The following is a 24,135-nucleotide window of genomic DNA, read 5'->3' on the forward strand; positions in this document are numbered from 1 at the left end:
AGCTTCAGCCCTTTGCTCTAAACACTTGGGGGAATTCGTGTTAGTCGGATATTTAACAGTGCCAACGTTATTGGTTTGCTGGGACTCGCTGTGCTTGGACGGCGCTGGTGTAAAGGTCTGTGTGTAACGTCACCTCTTGCCTGGTGTGTCACTGTTAATGTCACTTCTTCCCCGGCGTGTCGCCGTGTCTGCTGTATGGCTTGGCTCTTGTTGGTTGTCCCTGGTCCCCCAAGACAGGGAACTAAACCACCATGTCTGTTAGTGCCTAACGTAGCACACTGGCTCTCTGGTCTTCAAACTACACCTGCTTTGTCAAGGTGCTTATTTAAGCCAGCCCACCTCCAAGCACCCTCTCCGTTTAAAGAGTGGTTTGACACTTGGTTCAGACACCTTGATACGGAAGTTACGTGTATCTCTGTTACGCAGATTCTAGTTTAAAAGCAGGGCACGTGGGATGCAAAGCTTGGCTCCAGGCAGCACTGAACCTTGCAGAGGAGCAGGGGCCTTGGGCAGGCGCAGCGTGTGCAGGTCCCTGCGGCTGCACCCGGGGACACGAGCCCGTCCGCCCGCTCCGGCTCCGCCGTGCGCTGCTGACCGAGGGCTCGCGTTGTACACGGGTCGGGGCGACCGGCCGGCAGTGGGGTGGCTGGCGGCACAGGGACCTCTGAGAGCAGGCAGCAGTTTGTTTGTTTCCAATGCCTGTGCGTGGATTTCCATGGTAAAGCTGTAGATGGCATCGCACGACCACGCACCTGGGCCAGCAGCACAGCTCAGCTCCTGTGTGCGTCGGGGAGGCTGCTCTTGTTTGGAGTTAGATTGGTTTTCTGGTTTTGTTGGTTTGTTTGTTTGCTTTTTACAATGTGTGAAAATATAAATATTTGCGGATGGATTAAACTTGGATATCTGCTTTTTCTATACTAGTTGTTGGCAAGGATTTCATTACAGTATTTTGCATCAACAGGAGCTAAGTTTCGAAGTGCAGGACTAATTTGCAGTAATTAGGGATTTTCTGTGCTACCCTGACTTTATTTGCAGGTTTCTGTTGTTTTCCCTGGGATGCTTTGTGCCCAGCAGGTGACTCAAGGTGACCTTCCCCTGTCAGCGGGATGCCAGCCCCTCGGGGGACCTTTCTGTGAATCTGTGTGTAGGAGGAGTTGCCGCTGTGCACCTCGGCATGCTGCAGACTCTTTGGAGGAGCTGCTAATAACATCTTGGAGACTTCTTGCAGCCACACGCTTGTGTCTCACAGGAGTGCCAGGCCGGATTTCTGATCTGGGAGGCGGCGCTTGCGACCTGCGCCCCCAGCCCACTCGTGGGCAGGATTTGCCCCCGCGAGCCTGGCTGCAGGTTCCAGCCCTGGAGCGGGCGCTGGAGCTCTGACAGCTGACGGTGGCTGTGCTGGAGGGTGCTGCCTGGCCCCAGGAGCAGTAAATCCGAGCTGGGGAGCTTGTTTCCCACCCCTTCTCCAACGCAGCAAAGCTGATGTTGGCTGCAGGCCCCTCCTCAGGTGGAGGCGGTTGAACCGCAGCTGGACACTCAGGTGCTGTACATTTGGTCCCAGATGCAGTGACCAGGGTTTCTGGAGCTCTGGTGGCTTTACCTGCACGTCTGTGATGTGTGGGGAAAAGTTGGTGCCCCTACTCATTCTGACCTCTTGTCTCAAAGCACCCAGTGGCGCTGGACATTAACTCTCCAGCTTTACAGATGCTGGGAGTTGAGGCTGGATGGGTGCAGCTGGGTTTGGGAATTTCCTACAGGATTTGGGGCTTTCTGCCCAGGCTGCTCGCAGGGACTGGCTGAAGAAAACATCACCCTCTCCACGCAGAAACATGGGGATGTGCTCAGTGTGCAGCCACACACTTGTGATTCAGTGGGAAGCTTCAGCACAGCGAAGAATCCTCTGTAGAAGTTTTAATTCTAAAGGCGTTAGGGTTTCTCCCTCTGTCTGTGACTCCAGCAAAAGGCAGCACGCAGCCAGAGCCGTCCCCCCTGCTGCCTTTGGGGTCACCGGGCACAGCAGCATCTCTGCAACTGGAGATAGAAAGCGTATGATTTCTCTTCTGTATCTGCATAATGGAAAATGAGTCAGAGGAGAAAGGAGGCTTTATGGAACAAGATCAAGCTAATGGTGGGATTAACAAACTGTATAATAAGAATTTTCCAGCTCTCTTCTTTATTCCTGTTGCTCAAACTGTACAAAGGCACAAATGGTGCTTGTATCACCTACAGTGGCACACACTGGGTTGAAAGAAAGGGAAATATAATAGACTTACCAGGACAAAAATCCCTCGAGTAAATTTGTATTGCTGAGAGAAGTGAATGGTACCAGTTAGACTAATTGTTGGGCAAAGATTCTCATCTTATGTTGGATTTTTTTTTTAATATCATCTGTAGGTTTTGCATGAACAAATAATTACTGTTCATTTACCAGTCTGAAAATGCCTAAAGACATTAATGCCCTTTTAGGAGAATGGTATACATGGATATGTTAGTATTAAAGGAGTCAGACACTACTGTACATATTAATCCAGAAAATGAGAAAAATCGCCCCTCAACCAATAACTTTCTGAATAGAACGCAGTGTTTGAATACAAGCAGCAGGGAGGTGTCTGGTCTGCCCGGGTCCGGGCGGAGGGATGCGCTGCCCGGCCGTTCCCTTTCTGTTCCTCGCCTGCTGTGGAACGGGGTGAAAAGCTCCGGCTCGGTTTGCCCAGCACAGGCTTAGCCCAGGAATGGAGTTAGAGGGGAGGCCCAGACAGCAGTGACGAGCCCAAACACGGTTCTTCTCGTTAGCTCTACCGGAATGTTAGTGATGGATAAAAACAGGGAGGATGGGGAATAGAGCAAAACAAGAAGAGAAGGGGAAATATTTTGATATATTTTTCCTCTCTTCTGTGTGTGTACTCTGTTTTCTCTGGCTGCTGGTTTCCGCAAGGCACCGCTGCGGTTCAGCAGCCAGCATTAACACTTGGTCTTACTGCTCCGAAGCGGTGACAGAAAGGTCACGCAGCTGATGTTCCTGGTGATGGCCCATGGGGACCGATCTCCTGGGGTTCCCTGCGGCGCCGGTGGCCGTGTCCTGCCCGGCAGAGCTGCTCCGCGCCCGTCTCACCGCACGGCTCCTGTGCCTTTGTCCTCGGCTGGGCCAGGTTTGCGGGCTCCGGAGGGACTGGTGCGGGCATGGCCGTGGGGGGAGAGCGGGAACTGCAACTCACACCACGTACGTTTGTCTCATAGCCGCATCCCCAATGGTTTACCGGGGTTTCTGGGTCCTTAGGCGGACCTTTTCCAGCTGGTTTCTGAATGTCCTGAAAGGAGTGATGGTGTCTGCATTGTGGTGGAGGCTGGGGAGCATTTTAGACTCCAGTCCAAACTGTGTATTTTTGGAATGGTTTAAAAGTATCTGTACGTCTGACTGCGGCCCCGCATTAGCTGCAATCTATTATTTTCTTACTACGCTGGGAAGAATACATACTGTTTTTTTCCCTGAGTAGCTTAGGAACTTACACGTGCATAGTTCAGGGCTTCTAGGAGACTTAAGGTGCCCATTATGTGTCAAAGACAAGGCACACGTTGTATTGAGAATGTCCTTTCCTCTGGAGGGGAAAAAAACCCTTTGTTTTTTTCACTGCTTCGAAGTACTCTTGTTGACACCACTTGGACCGTAACTATAGCATATTGTGAAACTGCTGAAGATTGCCGGATGTGCTATTTTTGTTTCATACATGGCAACACGTCTTCAGCTTCCAGTCTTGATTAGCAAGTCATTGAATGGTACATTCAAAATCAGATTGCAAAATGTGATGATTAATGGTGTCGCCGCAATGGTTTTGGGTAGTCATGAGGGATTTTCTTATTTCCCGAACAGTTTAATGTTGCACAACTGCAGTGAACATTGCCACACTCGTTTGGTGTTGTTGCCTTTAATTGCTGCTGTACCTTGCGTGTTGTGTCACTCCTCCTGCGTACGGTTTGTGCTGTGGCAGCCCCAGGGACGCCCAGGGGGCGTGATGTGCCAGCCCAGATGTGGAGGGCTAGAGATGGCCAACAGCCAGCTGTGGGCAGCAATCACAGCACTGGTGCTTCTCGGGTCCCCCACGTGTGCTCCGCGAAGAACTGGAAAGGGCTGGAGCAGCTGCCGCCAGCCTTGGTCCACACTTCGGTACAGACTGAAGCATGACAAGGAGTTTCCAGTCGACTCTTTCCACGAAACTTCTCTAGACAGTCAGGATCTGTTCGTTTCCCAGGAACGCGGTGGTGACCCCTGCAAGCCAGCCTGGACGCCTCTGCTCCCGTGTCACTGCTCACTGGCCCTCTGCGCCGAGCTCTCTCCACCTGGCAGCCCCTCGGAGGACACCTGTAAGCATCGCTGGCCCGGGTTTGTTCTGAACAGCTGTCTCAAAGCTGGTGTCTGTGCTCCCCATGTCCCTCTCGAGCGGGTGTGATGGTCTCTGGTGTTGCTGTGCCGGAGCTGCCGCTGTCACCGCTGCTTGCCCACCTCCCCGAGGGACAGAGCTCTGAAAGTTCAGTTCCGATGCCGTTCTCTCACAAAGCCTGCACTGGAGGTCTTTGCTGATACAAACTGTGCCCATATACGTTTTCAGTAAAAATGCGTGAGATCACTTTTCTGTTAGAGTTCAGTACATTTTTTCTGATAAAAATAGTTTTGTTGCCTTTTTTTTTAAGGTGCGCTGAGCGTTTTTTATGAACCTCTTAAAATCCTGCTGTAAAACCTGTTTCAGCAGTTTACAACATACAATCAGTGCACTAAAAGTCACAAATTGTCTTGTCCCTCCTCCTGAAGCCCAAACCGCATTGTTGTCTCCCTTAATTCTGTTGACAAATCCGTCAACTGACCTTAGGTTTGCAGAACGTGTGACAAGGCAGTGTAGACACAGCCAGCACAGCCACGTGGCTTTAATAGTAAAATCCCTTCAAAAACGGGTACTTTGTTTGAGGCTCATCATGGGTCGGGAGCACGTCCTGCAATGCGAAGTGTGCTTGTGGAAACGCACCTTTGTGCACTTGCTCCTCGGCGCTTTGTGCCTGTGGTCATCACCCGGTTAGCATGGTGATGTTATTGGCCCTGGGCTGCCAGTCCGATGCCACCCGGTTATCACGGTGATGTTATCGGCCCTGGGCTGCCAGTCTGATGTCACCCGGTTATCACGGTGATGTTATCGGCCCTGGGCTGCCAGTCCGATGCCACCCGGTTATCACGGTGATGTTATCGGCCCTGGGCTGCCAGTCTGATGTCACCCGGTTATCACGGTGATGTTATCGGCCCTGGGCTGCCAGTCCGATGCCACCCGGTTATCACGGTGATGTTATCGGCCCTGGGCTGCCAGTCTGATGTCACGGCCCGTGCAGGGTGAGGTGTCACTGCAGCAATGTGACGTGCAACGGCATCAGGAACAGCTAAGAAAAACCAAGCAAAGTGATTTATTGTGCCCTTAGTGAACTTGGCTTTGCTTCCTGTTCAAAGTATCTTTAGCGCTGCTTCCCAGTTTCAGGATCCTGGAAAGTTTTATGTATATACATCGATATGTCTCTAATTTTAAGATAAAACGAAAGCCAACAGTAACTGTTGCTCTTTTTTGCCTGTACAGCTTTGTCACCTGTAACACTCAGACTGCAAGGAAACCAACTTGGAAGTAAAGAAAAAGGGAACAACCCTGGAGATGTGTCAGATGTTGCTTCTGGAAAGTGATGCTCTGGACTGGAGGGAGCTGTGAACAAGGAGGGAAGAGAAGGAAGAGCTGGAAGGATTGGGAGGGGCTGCAGGGCAGCGAGGAGGGACGGCTGTGACCTGGCCGTGGGACGCGGGTGAAGAAGCCGACGGTGCGGGCACAGGCTGGGCGGGGACAGGAGCAGCAGGGACAGGGACAGGGTCAGTCCAGCGTCCGCACCGCAGGCTCGGCGGTGCCCCGGGTGCCTCGCTGCTCGCAGTGCCTGTTCCCGGCAGGGTCGCTCGCCGCTGCTGCCTGCACGGGGGCCGGTGGCCCTGTGCCGCTCTCCGTGTGCCGCTCTGCGCAGCGGCCCGTCCGGGTCCCTCTTCCCACTTCTGCTGTTCAAAGCTTCCTGATCGTTGTCCTTTCCATACTGTTTGCACTGGCCAAAGAACAATAAAGTTCTGTGTTTTGTTCGTTTCATATTATGTTGTTTTTCAGCAATTGGTGGAAAGAACTGCCAGTTTATAGCGGGTATCTTGTGCGCGTTTGTCTTTATCAGCCGCTGCTGATAGATGGTGGCTCTGCTTAGGTCTGCGGGTGAGGACGTTGACTTGGGGGATGCAGTGGCAATGCCGGGTTTAGGACACCCAGACAAGGACCCCTCGGTGTGGGACACGGTCCCAGCGCCGTGCCGTGCTGCGTGGCGAGGTTCCTCGGCAGCCACCAGCCCCGTGTCCCCGCGGCGCCGCTCGGCCGCGCCGTCCTCTGGCCCCTGACTGCACCAGAGTCCCCGTGGCAAAAGGTACCAACCTGCTGCTTGTCGTACCTGCTGCAGGGGAATTCTCTGCTGTATGGTGATTAAAAGCAGCTTAGGAAATCACAGTGTATCCGTGAACAAGCAGGAGTCACAAGGAGGAGTCCTGCTTGCAAATCCTCTTACAAATCTGCCAGATAACCTGTGAGTGTCCCGTTGGAGTCTGTTTTAGAGGGAAAGCCCACGGGCAAGGCAGAACAACTTAGTTTTCAGAATGGTTTGAATTGCACACTGTGAGCAGACATGGAGCCTTCTGTTAACGTTTTATTTTATCAGTTAAAGCCTGTAGTGCTAAAATGTAAAGAGCAGAGAAAGCCGCAGTTCCCTTTGCAGAGCCAACCGGCTCTTCCGAGTGCGGGGCTGCGCGGCTGGCCAGGGTCCTTTGGAGAAGCCGGATTGCTGCAGGGTTAACTGGAGGGAGGTCGCAGCCAGTGCTGGGACCATCAGGCTGCTCGCTCTCAGCGTTCAGATTGCACTGTACACACCGCTTAGCGTGTGCCTAAGGGACCTTTTGTTCTCCAGAACAGCTAAGGGATGACTTTGTTTGCATGGTGTGGAGTCCATGATTATTCAATTGTCTGTAGCCTTTAGATCCACCGTTTGGTACTTGTGGATCTGAGTGTTGAAGGGTTTTTTGGTTCATGTTTCTGTTTTGTTTTACTGGGGGGGATTGTGTTGTTCGTTTGGTGGTTGTTGTCGTCGTTGTTTGTTTGTTTGTTAAGCTTATTTTCAGTGCTGGGGGCAGTAAGGGATTTTTGTGTGTGTGCGTGTACAAGTAAATACCTTAATGATGTATTTCTATAGCTTCTTAATAAGCTTTTTACCCCTATACTTTTAAGGTGGAAAATGATCTGGGACGGTCCCCTTTCTTGACCCTTGTGAAAGCTGCATGATGACAAGTTCCTGAAGTGTTCTGTCTCGGAAATCCTCTTAATGCCTCATTTACCATAACTTCGTACTGCCGTACGCGTTCAGGATTGCCAGGAACCGTATGTTGACCTAAAGAAAGTGGGAAGAGCAACAGTAACTTCAAAGTGTTAGAAAATATTTAACATTCAAACTCGTTCTCACGGGATCCAAAAGATGTGCCATATTCATATTCATTGCATGCTGAAGCAACGTTGTTGGTCAAGAAACCAGTTTCTGGCACAGCACTGTTTGTAGTCACTTTTGCTTTCTCTGAGAGACTGCAAATAATGAGATATCGACATTAACACCTCATGAATACATTTAACTTTCCATTTAGCTTTATTCAGCATGACTGTAGATAAGGGTAGCAGCAAACAATCATTGAAGCTTAAAGAACATTTTTAAAATAAGTACCAAGGCCTCCTATTTGTTCTGAAGCGGTTTGTTCTGTTTTTAAGGAATACTGTTTAATTTAATTACCCGTGCTGGGGTCTTGCAGGGCGCCGCTGGTCCCGTTCCTGTGTCTCCTGCAGCGGGGAGCGGGGGATCAGCCACTGCAGGCAAACACAGACAGACGACACTGCATGCTCTGCAGGGTCCTGCTGCGGTTTTGGAACTGCTAGGAACTGTTCTTCAGGTGTTTGCTGTTGTCAATGGTACCGCGAGGTGGGGTGGGACTGGCTGGGGCGCTGTGCAGTGAAAGCCTGGGCTTTGGTGGCAGATGCGTGGAGACACAAGCAGTGCCCGCAGGAACGGCGGGCCGCCGGCGGGTCCGAGGAGCCGTTCTGGGCTGGTTTTGGGCCGTTGGGGGCTGTTCCGGGCCAGGCTGGCCATGGTCTGCCTGCCGCCTCACCCCAGCCCTGCTGCCACCAGCCACACGTCCCAGCGCCTCCTTCCCCAGCGCTGCTGCTGGGACCGTTGGGCTGGTGGTGTTTTCCGTGGTGCTCGGGGCTGACCAGAGCCCAGGACACCTGCAGCGTAGGCGGGGGGGAAGTCTCCGTAACTTCCAGAACTGTGTCTGTGCGGCTGCTGCCAGTCCTGGAGGTCAGTAAATCTGAACGTGTCGTTGCTTCGCAGCCCTTCACTCATCGTCTTTTTCCTCCTTTCTCTCTCCCGAAAGCGTCGGAGTCTCCGGGCAGGGCCGGCGCGGGCCCGGCGGTGCTGGCGGTGACGGTGGCGGTGCCGCTGTGCGTGCTGGCGCTGGTGGCGGTGCTGGCGCTGCGCGGCTGGCGGCGCCGGCGCGGTGGCCGCGGCAGGGCCAAGCAGCTCAGCGTGGAGGAGCCGCTCTCCGAGTGCAACCTGGCCAGCTCGGGGAAGACGCTGAGGGAGCTCATCCACGACATGACGACCTCCGGCTCGGGCTCGGGTAGGTGGGGGCTGCCCTGCAGCGGATTTTCTTGGTGCTTAAACCAAAGGTGGATGTGCCACCTGGCTTGTATGGCGCTGCAGAACGTCCCTGCTGGGCAGGGGCTGCAGTGGGGGTCTTGTCTCAGAGGCTCTTACACCAGTGACAAGTTTTTGCCAAAGGAGGTTTGGGGCCGATACGCCTGGCCACACATTATAGCGGCAGTAGGGCTTTGTTTGCCCTGTTTCTGTCCAATGCCAAAAGTTCAAGTCTTTGGTTAAACTCTCCCGTTCAAACAGTTATTCGGAAAGTTTCAGTTGTGAGACAAAGCGTTGCTGGCCGGTGTGGGACAGCAGGTGAGGAAACACCCTCCACCGAGCCCAGCGGTCGGGTGCCGCTCCTGGAGCGTTCGTAGCGCTGCCGAAATAATGTTACTCCGGATTCTTGTGTTCAGCAGAATGCCAAACTTTTCAATACTTTTTCTGTGTTTCTGACGTCCTATCTACTGCGATGCCTCTACTGCTATTGAGAACTTGTTAAATCAAAGAAATGCAAAAATTAGGTGGGAATTCAAGAATTCCAGCTCATCGGGGTGGTGGCACATCTGGTGTGTACGGCTCAGCTTTCTGCAACTTGAGTTTTTATTGACGGGTGCAATTCAGTGGAACATTAACTTTGTTATTTAAAAAAGTGACTGGGGAGCTATTTCACAGATACCTGTCTCTTCTTTTTAAACCAGGTTTACCCCTGCTTGTACAGAGAACAATTGCAAGGACAATTGTCCTTCAGGAAATCGTAGGAAAAGGCCGATTTGGCGAAGTCTGGCGTGGAAAATGGTGCGGGGAGGACGTGGCTGTGAAAATCTTCTCCTCCAGAGACGAGCGGTCCTGGTTCCGGGAGGCAGAAATCTACCAGACAGTTATGCTGAGACACGAAAACATCCTGGGCTTTATTGCTGCCGACAACAAGGGTACGGTGCGAGTCGTGTGAAATCCTGGGTGTTCGCCCCAGAATCGCTTTCGCTGTCCCAGCTCCCGTGACTTTGACCCTTGCAGCGGGCCGGAGCTCTGTCCCAGCGGGGTGGCCAGAGGAATTGTTTGTGTGCATGGCTGAGCTGGCCACAAGGTGGGGAACGCTTTTCCTTCGCTTCATAAAGCTGAATAGTCTTGTTTCTTCTGGGTAGATAATGGGACGTGGACTCAGCTCTGGCTTGTCTCCGAGTACCATGAGCAAGGGTCTCTGTTCGACTACCTGAACCGGGGGACGGTGACGGTGGCGGGCATGGTGCGGCTGGCGCTGTCGGTGGCCAGCGGCCTGGCCCACCTGCACATGGAGATCGTCGGCACGCAAGGCAGGTGCTTCCACCTCTCCTCCTGGTGCTCTAAGGAGCTTCAGAGGCGTTTGCAAAGTCATCTGTGGGTGCTGTGCTATAGTAAAGCACTTTGCAAACTGCTGTACTGCGAGAAATGGTCTTAACATAAGCGTACGAGGCACAGCATAGAGAATGGGAACATCATCTTCCCCCTTGCCCTGTCTGTGCCTGCTGCCACGTCTGCAAGTGGATGTGGGAGCTGCTGTGCTAACGGGGAGAGCTAATGGTTTGCTGAATTAACTCAGAGGAGGGCAAAATTGCAGTTTCTCTTTTTGTGTTGTATTTCTGAAATGCAAATATTGGAACAAAAATGCCCTCCAGGTTGTTTGGTTTGGTTTTGGTTATTAATGCGATGGCATTTAGCAGAGCTTTCCTTAGTACAAAGCAGGCTTCAGTGTTTGGGTCTTGTTTTGTTTGTTTGTTTGTTTGTTTTATGGGCTATAGTAACGAAGTTGAATAAAACTGGTTTTGCTTCCTAGCTCATTAAGCTAAAATTCCTGTGGTTGTTACCAACACGGACAGCGCTTTCTCTTTGCGTGAACAGGCAAGCCAGCCATTGCGCACCGGGACCTGAAATCTAAAAACATCCTGGTGAAGAGGAACGAGAGCTGCGCCATCGCGGACCTGGGCCTGGCGGTGAAGCACGACTCGGTGCTCAACACCATCGACATCCCCCAGAACCCCCGCGTGGGGACCAGGAGGTGGGTTTGGGGGCTGCTGGCCCGCGGGGACGGCGTCTCTCAGCCCCCGGCCCTGTCCTCCACCCGTGGCTCTGCTCGTGGTCGGTCGGCCCCCGTGTCCCCGGGTGGTGGGGCGGCAGTCGCAGCCATGGGACAGAGCTCTGTGGCGCGGCACCACGTGTTGGCCACCCCGTCTGCCCCTGCCGTGGTCAGGGCATCGCTCTGAGCGGTCGCGGTGTGTGTGTGGGTGTGGGCAGCTGCCGTGTTGGGTTCGTCCCCCGCACCAGCTCTCCCTTTGCTCAGAATCGCTGTCAGGAGTTGTCCTCACTGCCCGGTGGGACCGGCAGGTACCTGGCCCTGGCCTGAGCGGCACAGCCGGGCTCTGCTGCACAAACTCCTTCAGCAAGTTGACCTGCGTGTCCTTCAAAGGTACATGGCTCCTGAGATACTTGATGACGTGATGAACATGAACATCTTTGAGTCCTTCAAGCGTGCGGACATGTACTCCCTTGGGCTGGTGTACTGGGAGATTGCCCGAAGGTGCTCCGTTGGAGGTGAGGTTCCTGGCATCTGCGTTTTGCAATCCAGACCACCTTTATCTTAGATCAAACAAAATCAATTAAAGGATCTGTGTCCCTCCCCTGCACACTTCATCATGTTGACAGTATGTGGCAGCAGAAGTCTGCTGTGGAGCGGTTGTTCGAGGCGGCCCCAGATGTTCTTCTCTTCTCTCATTGCTTGTAGAAACAAACAACTGGAGTTGATTCTGGAGCAGCTACTTTGGGGTTTGTGTTACCTACACAATAAATCTTTCCTAGGAATCACTGAGGAATACCAGCTGCCTTACTACGACGTCGTGCCTTCTGATCCTTCCATAGAAGACATGAGAAGGGTGGTTTGTGAGCAGAAGCTCAGACCAAATATTCCAAACCAGTGGCAAAGCTGTGAGGTAAGAGCAGTTCTTCAGTTCAGTGCTGTACAGAGTGTATTTAAATCAAGACAGGGTTTTGCAGTGGCACACAGGGAGCTCCACGTCTGGCCTTTCCCACGTTTAAATTTGTTTCAGGTGTTGGCCCCTTTTTCAGCTTCCAGATCAATACAGACAAAAACTCTTTGCACCAAACGCTGAGCTCTCTGCAGTATATTAATGTATGGTGTCGCTGTCGTGCTGCCGTTCCAGAGGGCTGCCCGTTGCGCTCCCAGGTTGCGATGCGGGCCGCGGTGCAGTCCGTGGTAACGTGCTGTTCTCCGTTCCTGGATCGCGGTGCGGGTCATGGTGCAGTCCGTGGTAACGTGCTGTTCTCCGTTCCTGGATCGCGGTGCGGGTCATGGTGCAGTCCATGGTGACGTGCTGTTCTCCGTTCCTGGATCGCGGTGCGGGTCATGGTGCAGTCCGTGGTGACGTGCTGTTCTCCGTTCCTGGATCGCAGTGCGGGTCATGGTGCAGTCCGTGGTAACGTGCTGTTCTCCGTTCCTGGATCGCGGTGCGGGTCATGGTGCAGTCCATGGTGACGTGCTGTTCTCCGTTCCTGGATCGCGGTGCGGGTCATGGTGCAGTCCATGGTGACGTGCTGTTCTCCGTTCCTGCATCGCGGTGCGGGTCATGGTGCAGTCTGTGATGACGAGCTGTTTCCCACAGGCTCTCCCGGGTCGCGGTGCGGGTCGCGGTGCGGTCCATGGTGACGTGCTGTTTCCCGCAGGCTCTCCCGGGTTGCGGTGTGGGTTGCGGTGCCGGTTGCGGTGCGGTCCATGGTGACGAGCTGTTTCCCGCAGGCTCTCCCGGGTCGCGGTGCAGGTCGCGGTGCGGTCCATGGTGACGAGCTGTTTCCCGCAGGTGCTGCAGGTTGCGGTGCAGACTGTGGTGCGGTCCATGGTGACGTGCCGTTTCCCGCATGCTCTCCCGGGTCGCGGTGCGGTCCATGGTGACGTGCTGTTTCCCGCAGGCTCTCCCGGGTTGCGGTGCGGGTTGCGGTGCAGGTCACGGTGCGGTCCATGGTGACGTGCTGTTTCCCGCAGGCTCTCCCGGGTCGTGGTGTGGGTCGTGGTGCGGGTCGCGGTGCGGTCCATGGTGACGTGCTGTTTCCCGCAGGCTCTCCCGGGTTGCGGTGCGGGTTGCGGTGCGGGTCGCGGTGCGGTCCATGGTGACGTGCTGTTTCCCGCAGGCTCTCCCAGGTCGTGGTGCGGGTCATGGTGCGGTCCATGGTGACGAGCTGTTTCCCGCAGGCTCTCCCGGGTCGCGGTGCGGGTCGCGGTGCGGTCCATGGTGACGTGCTGTTTCCTGCAGGCTCTCCCAGGTTGCAGTGTGGGTTGCGGTGTGGGTTGCGGTGCGGTCCATGGTGACGAGCTGTTTCCCGCAGGCTCTCCCGGGTCGCGGTGCAGGTCGCGGTGCAGTCCATGGTGACGTGCTGTTTCCCGCAGGCTCTCCCGGGTTGCGGTGTGGGTCACGGTGTGGGTTGCGGTGCGGTCCATGGTGACGAGCTGTTTCCCGCAGGTGCTGCAGGTTGCGGTGCAGACTGTGGTGCAGTCCATGGTGACGTGCTGTTTCCCGCAGGCTCTCCCGAGTCGCGGTGTTGGGTCATGGTGTGGGTTGCGGTGCAGGTCGCGGTGCAGTCCATGGTGACGAGCTGTTTCCCGCAGGCTCTCCTGGGTTGCGGTGCGGGTTGCGGTGCGGGTCGCGGTGCGGTCCATGGTGACGAGCTGTTTCCCGCAGGCTCTCCCAGGTCACGGTGCGGGTCGCGGTGCGGTCCATGGTGACGTGCTGTTTCCCGCAGGCTCTCCCGGGTCGCGGTGCAGGTCGCGGTGCGGGTCGCGGTGCGGTCCATGGTGACGTGCTGTTTCCCGCAGGCTCTCCCGGGTCGCGGTGCGGGTCGCGGTGCGGGTCGCGGTGTGGTCCATGGTGACGTGCTGTTTCCCACAGGCGCTGCGGGTGCTGGGCCGGGTGATGCGGGAGTGCTGGCACGGCAGCGGCGCGGCGCGGCTCACCGCCCTGCGCGTCAAGAAGACGCTCTCCCAGCTCTGCGCCCAGGAGGACGGCAAGGCCTGAGGCAGCTCCCCGCCGAGGGACGGATCCTGCCGCTCAGCTTCTAACGTGTGATATCATTTTTGTTTTGGTCTACCTCACGCACCGTGGTTCAGTGTTTAAGCGCCCAAAGCAGAGCGCCGACATCCAGCTTCGTATTTGGCCACTGGACGGGGCAGCTTCTGACCGTAGTTCGTGTTCTGTGCAGCAGGTCTGTGACTTGCTGGGGTTCTGTCGGTGACTTAGACTCTAGGCTAATCGCAGAAGGGAGCTTAAGACACCACGGCAGTGTAACCATACCTTTTGCTGTCGCGCTTTTTGTCTTAGTCCAACCCCAGGCGTATTGGACGTAGCTGCTATTGGTTAAAGCCTGTTTGCAAGAGAAATCACGTTTTACCCTCAAACCAAGTCGAAGACCCAATTTAATCCAGCTTTTTACATATTTTCATGCAGCAATCTGAAAAGCGGCTGTCAGTAAATGCACTTTTAAATACTATATTTACCTAAGCAAATTTTTTAAAAATGAAAATTTCACTACACGTGTATATTGTGAACAAAAGCATCTAGTCAATTTTTCATAAACCTTTATTTTTTATTGTCTTGATTTAATATACAGTATTATAGTTAGGATTTGTAGTTATCTTACTCTGTTCATTTTTTCATTGAACATATCGATCAAGGGACAAGTTTTATTTTTAATGATTGGTAGGAAAAATAATAGAGGCAATACTTTTCCATTAGACATGTAGGGGTGGAATGGGACAAATTCTACCTAAGCTGAGAAAGTATACATTTTAAACAACGTCCTGCCAATCCGTCACCACTAACGTTGTTTTAGTGCCTTCTGATGTTTTAGGGGGAGCTTTACCAAGTCAGTTCTTGGCAGGCGGCTGCAGCCCTGCAGTGGGGCTCATTTCTGGGTGCATGGGTGTTCTGCACAGCCTGGCTCGTGGGGCTGGGGCTTTGGGGACACGTGTGACCGGAGCCACTGCTGCGGTGTTGGGGGTGGCAGGGTCCCGTTTGGGTTGGGGCTTTGGGGACACGTGTGACCGGAGCCACTGCTGCGGTGTTGGGGGTGACAGGGTTCCGTTTGGGTCAGGGCTTTGGGGACACGCGTGACCGGAGCCACCGCTGCAGTGTTGGGGTGGCAGGGTCCCGTTCGGGTCAGGGCTTTGGGGACATGTGTGACCGGAGCCACCGCTGCGGTGTTGGGGTGGCAGGGTCCCGTTTGCTGTGGTCTGTCACAGCCTGGGGCCCTGCTAAGCTGGCAGTTTAAAGTGCTGACGCCCTTCTCCGAAGGCAGTCGAGCCTGTCAGAGGTTTTGTGTGGATTTCTGTGACAGCGCCAGGTTGGTGGGAAGGGAAGTATTGACGTGTCTCATGGTGTTCCCATAGCACTGCGAGCTATAGGAAGTGAGGTGTTTTTTTCAAAGCTCACTGATGTGGCATTTTGTGCATTTTACCCCACTCCACACATACGAATATAGCGTTCCAGTATTTTTAATAGCCAAAATGATACACTTCATAATAATATGATTCTTTAAATGTTTCTAAATCCAGGTGTCTGTGGAAATTAAGCCCAGAGATGTCTCCAGGGTAGCAAAGCTTTGCAAAATTCAAAGTAGCACACGCAGCTCTGTGGAGGTGAGCTGTTCGCTAATTACGGTATTAAGATCGATCTTTGACATGAAACCTCTTGGATGGAGGAATGGGTTAAACTGACCGGGTGGGACGGTCAGCAGTGTCAGTGCTGCATGTTCCATCCCGACACGCGCTCGGGACACCGCGGACTCTTCGTGGCTGTTAGTTGCCCCATAAGTAGGCTCTAGTGCCATTTACCTGTTGTGTAAACCTGGTCACTCCTGCTTGTGTTCAGTAACGCACACCTGCTCGTGTCCGTTAGCATTGCTGCTGGATTTTCCTCCAGCATGCTTTCTGAGATAATCCAAGCCATCTTATAGGTTTAGTTGTTCCGTGCTTCAGCTGCGCTGGGGAGCTCAGCAGATGTGCATTTCGAAGCGGTTGGGGTGATTGTTGCAGCCGTGTGATCCAAGGAGTGATGCTTACCTGAGTATCCAAAGATGTGCAGACCTAAGACCCAGCATTTGTTCTTGTAGAACGCAACTTGAAAAAAATCCTTATGTTAAAAAGGAACAATCAAAGATTATTTTTTTAAGTGGGAAAAGGAAATGTTTTATCCATTGAAATAGATGCAGTGAATTTGCAGAATGAGGTGTTTGAAATCAGCGGTAGTGGAGTACTAGTGGTTTTAGACAGGATGCTGATTCAGGAGCTGCCGGCTCCGTGGCGTTTGCCGCAGTCTCGATGCACTAACAAGATGCAGGGTGAGCGAGGGACACCATTAGCTTCCCTTGCACCACTTTTCAAACGTGTTAGGTTTTTGTGCCTGAAGTGGAGGCAATCTTCGTGGGGACAGTGATTGGAGTGCTCTCTAGGAATTTTTCTTCCATCTTAAATTCAGTCCTATGCACTTTTTATCTGTATTATCCTCCGAATGTATCCATGCCCTTGAAGTCTATTGGATAATTGTTCCTGGGGCTTCTTTCCCTGTGAACTGGGTTGCACGGTGGAGGAATTTGGTGTTGGTGCGGAAGGTCTCCTGGGTCTTTTGTTATTGAGAGGCAGAGGCACCTTTTAGCAAAACAGAGTTAACCATAGCTGAGCCAAGGGGCTGATGCTGTTGTGCTGGGCTTTAAGATGTTTGTAAACTGTGTGCTCCTTGAAAAAACCCAAACCCCTTGTTTTAGTGGCCTTTTCACTCAGCGTGGGTTTGTCCTGCCTGGATTTAAGAACAGAGGTTACGCCGAGGCCGTTCCGGGCGGGTTTCGGGAGGCTGAGGTTTCTGGAGAGGTTGCTGGCGTTCTGCTGATCTTCACCTAAAGCACAAGTTCTTGAGCTCGTAGAAGTGTTCGAGCTCAAGGATGCTCCAGACCAGTCACCACATTTAGCCTCTCGCAATTGACGCTTCTAGTCTGGGGGAGTTACTCGTTTTTTTAATTAGCTTCTAATAACAACCCAGAACTTAACGCATGGAAAATGAACTGAAAGGGAAAGTTAATTAACGTTTTCTCTAGCGCCTATTTTTTGTTGTTTCCTTAACTACTCCTCCCAAATACCCCTTGAGAAATTCAAACTGTAATCTCTCTTGCACTTTACTACTTTTATAGTCATTTGCACTTACCCAAGATCGTTCCCTCCTGTAACCCTATAATGACTCGCGTAATGCTGTCATTGTTAGGTCACTTCTGTTCTTGGTAGTACTTTTGGGAAGTATAAATGAATTAGTTTAGCGATGTGTCTACTCCCCACGAGGGCTCTGGACATCGAGCAGAGAGCATCTCCCTGGGGTCCCCGTGTGCCTGCTGCTCCGCCCACGCGCGGGGGTCCCAGGCTGGGGAGGCTTTTGGGAGAGACGCCCGTGTTCTGTTTTACAGGCAGCACCTTCTATAAATGTACGGGAAAAGAAGCGTTAGGAGGTACAATATATTTCTACAGAATATCAGAAATGTGCAATAAGTTGTAACCAAAGGCTCTGAATGTATTTTTGGCATAAATAGACTGAATGTATTCTGAATGTAGCTATTACATTTCTGTCTAAATCTGCTGTAGTTTTCAGTCCCCAAAGAGGAATATGTAGTGTTTTGTTAGTCTACAAACCAGTCTCTGAGTTTTCTGTTTTTTAAGGAAGCATTAATGTTTTTTTCTGGAGTACTGTAATATTTTAGAGGTTAGTATAGCAGTACAATGCTCAAATTCAACCTTCGTATTGTGAAACACCTAATGTAGTGTACACTGCAGCAAGTTATTTTAAAAACTATTGCTGAGGTTATTGCTTGATATTGCAGCTGCCCTGGATGTAAATAATTTGTTTGAATGTTGTATTTTGTATGCGTATTTTACATACAGGCATACTTTTGGAAAGATGTGGCCATTTTAATAAATTAAGCACACTCTACCATTGTGTTCCCGTGAAGTGTAAAGCTGTTTCTTTTTTTGATGTTTGTTTTGGGAGGGGAAAGGGGTTGAGGGCTGTTTCAGGTGCCCTGCAGCGGACACGGCGACGCACGGGACATCCGGCTCCTGCCTGTGGCCACGACGAGCCCATGCTGCGGTACGGGAGCCGAACAGGTGGGGAGCGGCTGTGACGAGCCCATGCTGCGGTACGGGAGCCGATCAGGTGGGGAGCGGCTGTGACGAGCCCATGCTGCGGTACGGGAGCCGAACAGGTACGGAGCGGCTGTGACGAGCCCATGCTGCGGTACGGGAGCCGAGCAGGTGGGGAGCGGCTGTGACGAGCCCATGCTGCGGTACGGGAGCCGAACAGGTGGGGAGCGGCTGTGACGAGCCCATGCTGCGGTACGGGAGCCGATCAGGTGGGGAGCGGCTGTGACGAGCCCATGCTGCGGTACGGGAGCTGAACAGGTGGGGAGCGGCTGTGACGAGCCCATGCTGCGTAACGGGAGCAGAGCAGGTGGGGAGCGGCTGTGACGAGCCCATGCTGCGGTACGGGAGCCGAGCAGGTGGGGAGCGGCTGTGACGAGCCCATGCTGCGGTACGGGAGCCGATCAGGTGGGGAGCGGCTGTGACGAGCCCATGCTGCGGTACGGGAGCCGAACAGGTGGGGAGCGGCTGTGACGAGCCCATGCTGCGGTACGGGAGCCGAGCAGGTGGGGAGCGGCTGTGACGAGCCCATGCTGCGGTACAGGAGCCGAGCAGGTGGGGAGCGACTGTGACGAGCCCATGCTGCGGTACGGGAGCCGATCGGGTGGGGAGCGGCTGTGACGAGCCCATGCTGCGGTACGGGAGCCGAACAGGTACGGAGCGGCTGTGACGAGCCCATGCTGCGGTACGGGAGCCGAGCAGGTGGGGAGCGGCTGTGACGAGCCCATGCTGCGGTACGGGAGCCGAACAGGTGGGGAGCGGCTGTGACGAGCCCATGCTGCGGTACGGGAGCCGAGCAGGTGGGGAGCGGCTGTGACGAGCCCATGCTGCGGTACGGGAGCCGAGCAGGTGGGGAGCGGCTGTGACGAGCCCATGCTGCGGTACGGGAGCCGAGCAGGTGGGGAGCGGCTGTGACGAGCCCATGCTGCGGTACGGGAGCCGAACAGGTACGGAGCGGCTGTGACGAGCCCATGCTGCGGTACGGGAGCCGAGCAGGTGGGGAGCGGCTGTGACGAGCCCATGCTGCGGTACGGGAGCCGAGCAGGTGGGGAGCGGCTGTGACGAGCCCATGCTGCGGTACGGGAGCCGAGCAGGTGGGGAGCGGCTGTGACGAGCCCATGCTGCGGTACGGGAGCCGATCAGGTGGGGAGCGACTGTGACAAGCCCATGCTGCGGTACGGGAGCCGAACAGGTGGGGAGCGACTGTGACGAGCCCATGCTGCGGTACGGGAGCCGAACAGGTGGGGAGCGGCTGTGACGAGCCCATGCTGCGGTACGGGAGCCGATCAGGTGGGGAGCGACTGTGACGAGCCCATGCTGCGGTACGGGAGCCGAACAGGTGGGGAGCGACTGTGACGAGCCCATGCTGCGGTACGGGAGCCGAACAGGTGGGGAGCGGCTGTGACGAGCCCATGCTGCGGTACGGGAGCCGAACAGGTGGGGAGCGGCTGTGACGAGCCCATGCTGCGGTACGGGAGCCGAGCAGGTGGGGAGCGGCTGTGACGAGCCCAGGCTGCGGTACGGGAGCCGAGCAGGTGGGGAGCGGCTGTGACGAGCCCATGCTGCGGTACGGGAGCCGAACAGGTGGGGAGCGGCTGTGACGAGCCCATGCTGCGGTACGGGAGCCGAGCAGGTGGGGAGCGGCTGTGACGAGCCCATGCTGCGGTACGGGAGCCGAACAGGTACGGAGCGGCTGTGACGAGCCCATGCTGCGGTACGGGAGCCGAGCAGGTGGGGAGCGGCTGTGACGAGCCCATGCTGCGGTACGGGAGCCGAACAGGTGGGGAGCACGGTGCTGGCATGGGGTGTTCCCACGTCCCTGTGCCTCCCACGGGAAGCAGCAGCTGCCGCGCACGCCGCTCCGTCCCAGCCGAGGGCTGCGGGCTGGGCGCTGCACCGACCTTCCTCGCACACCCAGCATCCTGCATCCCGCTCCTGCGGCTGCTCAGCTGCGCGGGGCCATAAATGCCCGTGAGGCTCATGCACGCAGAGGACTTCAATTCTGAAGTCTTTGCTTGCTTGAACATCCCCCTAGCACAGCCATAACCTAGCGATTTAAGGCAGGCTGTATTCAAATTTAAGGCGTGTCAAAATGACATCCACCACACTATAGTACTACCAAACAGTATCAGGCCTTTCATGGCTTTTGAAGGGTACTGTGGGATTTTATTTTTTCCTTAAAAAGACCACTGTGTTATCAGAAGTTACTTGTGAGTTGGGTCTTTCTGACAGTGGGTTCTTAAGCACGCTCTCACTTTTTGATAACCCCCAGCTCCCTGGGGTCTCCTCCTTCTCCTTTCTCCTTTCTCCTTTCTCCTTTCTCCTTTCTCCTTTCTCCTTTCTCCTTTCTCCTTTCTCCTTTCTCCTTCTCCCTCTCCCTCCCCCTCTCCCTCTCCCTCTCCCTCCCCCTCCCCCTCTCCCTCTCCTTCTCCCTCTCCTTCTCCCTCTCCCTCTCCCTCTCCCTCTCCCTCTCCCTCTCCCTCTCCCTCTCCCTCTCCCTCTCCCTCTCCCTCTCCCTCTCCCTCTCCCTCTCCCTCTCCCTCTCCCTCTCCCTCTCCCTCTCCCTCTCCCTCTCCCAAGTTTGAGTTGCCAGGGCTGGTTCTGGCTGTGAAGCGCGGGTTCTGCTGCCATAAGGTGAGCGGTGGCTCTGGAACGGTCCCCAGCCCGGCAGCAGCATCTCCGGCTGCCGTCCCCAGCCAGCCCCACGCCAGGTGGGTCCCCATCACCCAGGAGAGCAAAGCACTGCACTCCGGCAGTGCGAGAGATTCCTGCTGCCCTGGAGATCCTGTTCCCAGCCCTTGGGGAAGGAGGAGCAGACGGGTGCTTTCCCATGTGGGTGCTGCGCCCCGTCTGCTGCATCCCAGCTGGGCAGCAGGCTTGGCCAAGGGCTTTCACACAGGGAGAGGTGAGAAACTGCTCAGTGGAGGATTTGTGTCTAAAAGAGAGAGGACTAATTATTAATTTTCTTGTAACTAGGCAAACCAGCTCCCTGGGAGCCTGCAGGAGTCGTCGGTGCGAGCCTGGCAGCGGACGAGGAGAGGCGGCTCTCGTGCCCGGAGGCGCAGGGCCCTGCCCGTGTCCCCAGCGCTGGCTCCGTGCTCCTGCCCGCGGACGCGTGTGAGGGCAGGACGGGCGCCGGGAGGCAGGTAGGTCTGCACGGGCTCTGCTCCGGGGGCCTCCCAGGGTTTTCTGTGCATTTACAGCTGCTGGGTGGCAGTGAACGCAGATGTAACGCCTTGCCGAGACACGAACCGCTGCTCTTTTATTCCTCAGGATGCTGCTCCCCTCGAGCTCTGTCGCTGGTGTTTCCTGTCTCTGTTTATCGTGCTGTAACTTAGCATGCAGTGCAGAAAGGCCTTGTTTTGTAACAGAAGTTCTTTCTGAAGTCTAAAGATTTCTGTGTTTTTTCAAAGCGGCTGAAGGAGGGTGTATACATGTGCGCTGATTAGTGTAAAGAGCTAGGGGGTGTGTGCACAGAGAAGTGTGGGTCTGCTCGGGACCTGCCGAGCATCTTGTTTTGATTGATTCTTTCCTGAGCCTGATGGGCTGTGGGCATTTAGGATGTGTGTGAGTTCATGAGAGCCCAGGAAATGTGTAGGTGGTCTGTAAAGAAAAGGAGGAGAAAGTAGCAAAAATAAGCACTCTCCAGTCAGTAGGCTGCAGCATTACTGTGCTACAGAGGCAGAGTTTCTTCCTCTTTCACTAAGTGTTCGACTGCCTCTTGGTGCTCTGGTGTCGGTTTAATTGCACTGTGCCATTGCTGTGGCTGCAAGCCTGGGTGGCAGGGCGTCCTTTCGGGAACCCGCCGCACAGATTTTCCCCTGCATTACCTTTATAAAGGTTTTTCTGTGCAGGTTACTTCCCAAAGCATCTGTTCCGAGCAGGCAGTGATCTGGCTGTGTGCTCACACCAGACACGCGTGCTCAGCTGTGTGCTCAGCACCTCTGTGCTGCGCTGGCGAAACTGAGCTTTGGGTTTGTCTTGGTTGGTTGGGGGGTTTGTTTGTTTGATTGTTCTTTTTCCCTCCAACCTTTATTTTCCTTAAATGTAGCACTAAGTCCTCGCTATGTATTTGTATAAAAACAAACCGTGCAGATATTGGGTGTGTTTCAGGATTGTTGCTCATGTTTGGTTCGTTGTAAAACGCCTTCCCGATTTCCTTGGTAAGGTAAATGAGAGGTGCAGGAAATGTACTGGCTATAAAAGAGCCACCAAGATTATCGCTTGGGATTGTTATCTCATACTTCTGCAAGGGCTTGAAAATCTGATATAATCACAAAAACTAAGGCTGTGCAGCATCAGGAATCCAGACTTTCAGGACATTTCCAACCCTCAGCAAGAGGCTTGTTGTTCACGGCTCCTTCAGGATCAGCCCTGTGCTCCACATCCTCTGTGTTCTGAAAAAGCGGTATTTTGGTGAGGAAAGCAGAGAAGAGCCCGGGACAGATGAGCAGCTCTGCAGAGGTGTGGGGGTGACGCTCATCTGGGGCCTCGGGCCGTTACTCTGAATCACTGCATGGTTCACCAGCTCTTGTCAAATGCAAAACTGGGCAGTACAAAGGACTCGCTGCTTCAGACAACTCCTGTGGTCTGTCCGTATGCTGAAAATGACAATACAAAACCTTGTTTGAAAAACACGGAGGCTGTGTGAAATCACGCAGCAGATTCCATCACGGTCTCGAGGAGGGTTTGTGTGCTCTGATAAAATCAGCCTGTATCAAAACGTGTGAGGTTATTCAGATTAAACCAACTCGCAGGAACATCGTCATGTTGCCCTTTTAGCCAGATCATGTAAGAACCCAGTTCTCTTTTCACTAAACGCATACAAATCCTTCCTAAGCCTGTGGTTCTCCATCCAGTTCTTTTAATGCAAAACCAGTCCCTTAATGTCACAACAGTTTTGGTTTCCTTTCAAAACAACTGGAACTTTGTAGCTCAAAGAAGCTGTATAATGCAAGGAGAAACGGATGGAGCAGAGCCGGGGTGTCTGCAAGGGGGCACAGGGTCTGCATGTGTGGGGGTCCCTCTGCAGACCGCAGAACTGGAGGGGATGGTGGGAACTGGGGTGTCTGTACAGTTGGGGAGCTCTGGGGTGGAGGGGCAGTGGTGGGGATTGACCAGGATCCCCATGGAGGAGCAAAGGAGCAGCTCCCTGGGGTCTTCTCCTCCTTCTCTTCCTTCTCTTCCTTCTCCCCTTTCTCCCCTTTCTCCCCTTTCTCCCCTTTCTCCCCTTTCTCCCCTTTCTCCCCTTTCTCCCCTTTCTCCCCTTTCTCCCCCTTCTCCCCCTTCTCCCCCTTCTCCCCCTTCTCCTTCTTTCTCCTCCTTCTCCTTCTTTCTCCTCCTTCTCCTTCTTTCTCCTCCTTCTCCTTCTTTCTCCTCCTTCTCCCCCTCTCCTCCTCCTGTCCTTTCTCTTCCCCTCCGCTCTCCCTGGGCTGGTGTCCATCACCGGAGGAGCCAGGGCCAGGTGTCTGCCCAGCGTGTGTCAGCACTGTGGGCACGTTGGACACGGGAGGGATGGAGGGACAGTGCATTCATTGCACCGCACTGCTCGGCTGCTGACAGTAGCAGCCTGTTAGAGGTTTCAAGTGCAAGAGAAACGTTATCCGGCAGCCCTGCTGGGCACCTGTGTGTCTGCCTGGACTTGGCAGGCTTGTTGGGAGCTGGGTCGCTGGTTTCGGACCCACAGGGCGTTCCGAGGAACCGAATGCACCGTGTTTGTTTGCAAGGGCTCTTGGCGGGTGTTGTGAAAGGGGAAGCGGCTCTGAGTCCCCGCATTACTCAGCTGCTTTAGCAAGCGTGCAGATGCCACCCTGCGGTACATCCCTCTTTTCCCAGGCAAGAGGAGAGAGCTTTCCCCCGTCATATGTTGCTTTTTAAAAAATATTTATTTTCTTTTTTTTTCTGAACCAGCACCACAGAAGAGGTGAGACAGGCTGTGCAAGGTCAGTGTACCCAGCTCATGGTATCCTGTTTGCTGTCATTCTTACAGAATATTTTACTGTGGGAATTTTGCTTGATGGCAAGGTGAGGCACCACAAGATTTAAAAAAAGCGAGGAGTATCTTCACCAAACGATTGATCCAGGTACATTGGCGCGTGTGTGAAATACGTTCTGGTTGTACCTCGGGCATGGCAGAGCACCTG

At 54.1% G+C, this 24,135-nt stretch overlaps 1 protein-coding gene across 2 annotated transcripts in view; it reads left to right on the forward strand.

The window, feature by feature from the left end:
• Positions 1-17,836, forward strand: part of ACVR1C (activin A receptor type 1C) — a 31,734-nt gene extending 13,898 nt beyond the window's left edge. Inside the window, exons 3-9 of one of the 2 annotated variants that reach the window (XM_065840349.2) lie at positions 8,516-8,761; positions 9,480-9,710; positions 9,924-10,091; positions 10,657-10,813; positions 11,222-11,346; positions 11,611-11,741; positions 13,710-17,836. In XM_065840349.2, the coding sequence (XP_065696421.1) occupies positions 8,516-8,761; positions 9,480-9,710; positions 9,924-10,091; positions 10,657-10,813; positions 11,222-11,346; positions 11,611-11,741; positions 13,710-13,835 (1,184 nt within the window). In that variant the 3' untranslated portion in view covers positions 13,836-17,836. The remainder of the gene's footprint in view (positions 1-8,515; positions 8,762-9,479; positions 9,711-9,923; positions 10,092-10,656; positions 10,814-11,221; positions 11,347-11,610; positions 11,742-13,709) is intronic. The other variant, XM_071810645.1, reaches the window with a different exon arrangement.
• The last annotated feature ends 6,299 nt before the right edge of the window (positions 17,837-24,135 follow it).

Source organism: Patagioenas fasciata, chromosome 7 (genome assembly GCF_037038585.1).
Source record: "Patagioenas fasciata isolate bPatFas1 chromosome 7, bPatFas1.hap1, whole genome shotgun sequence".
Lineage (NCBI taxonomy): Eukaryota > Metazoa > Chordata > Aves > Columbiformes > Columbidae > Patagioenas > Patagioenas fasciata.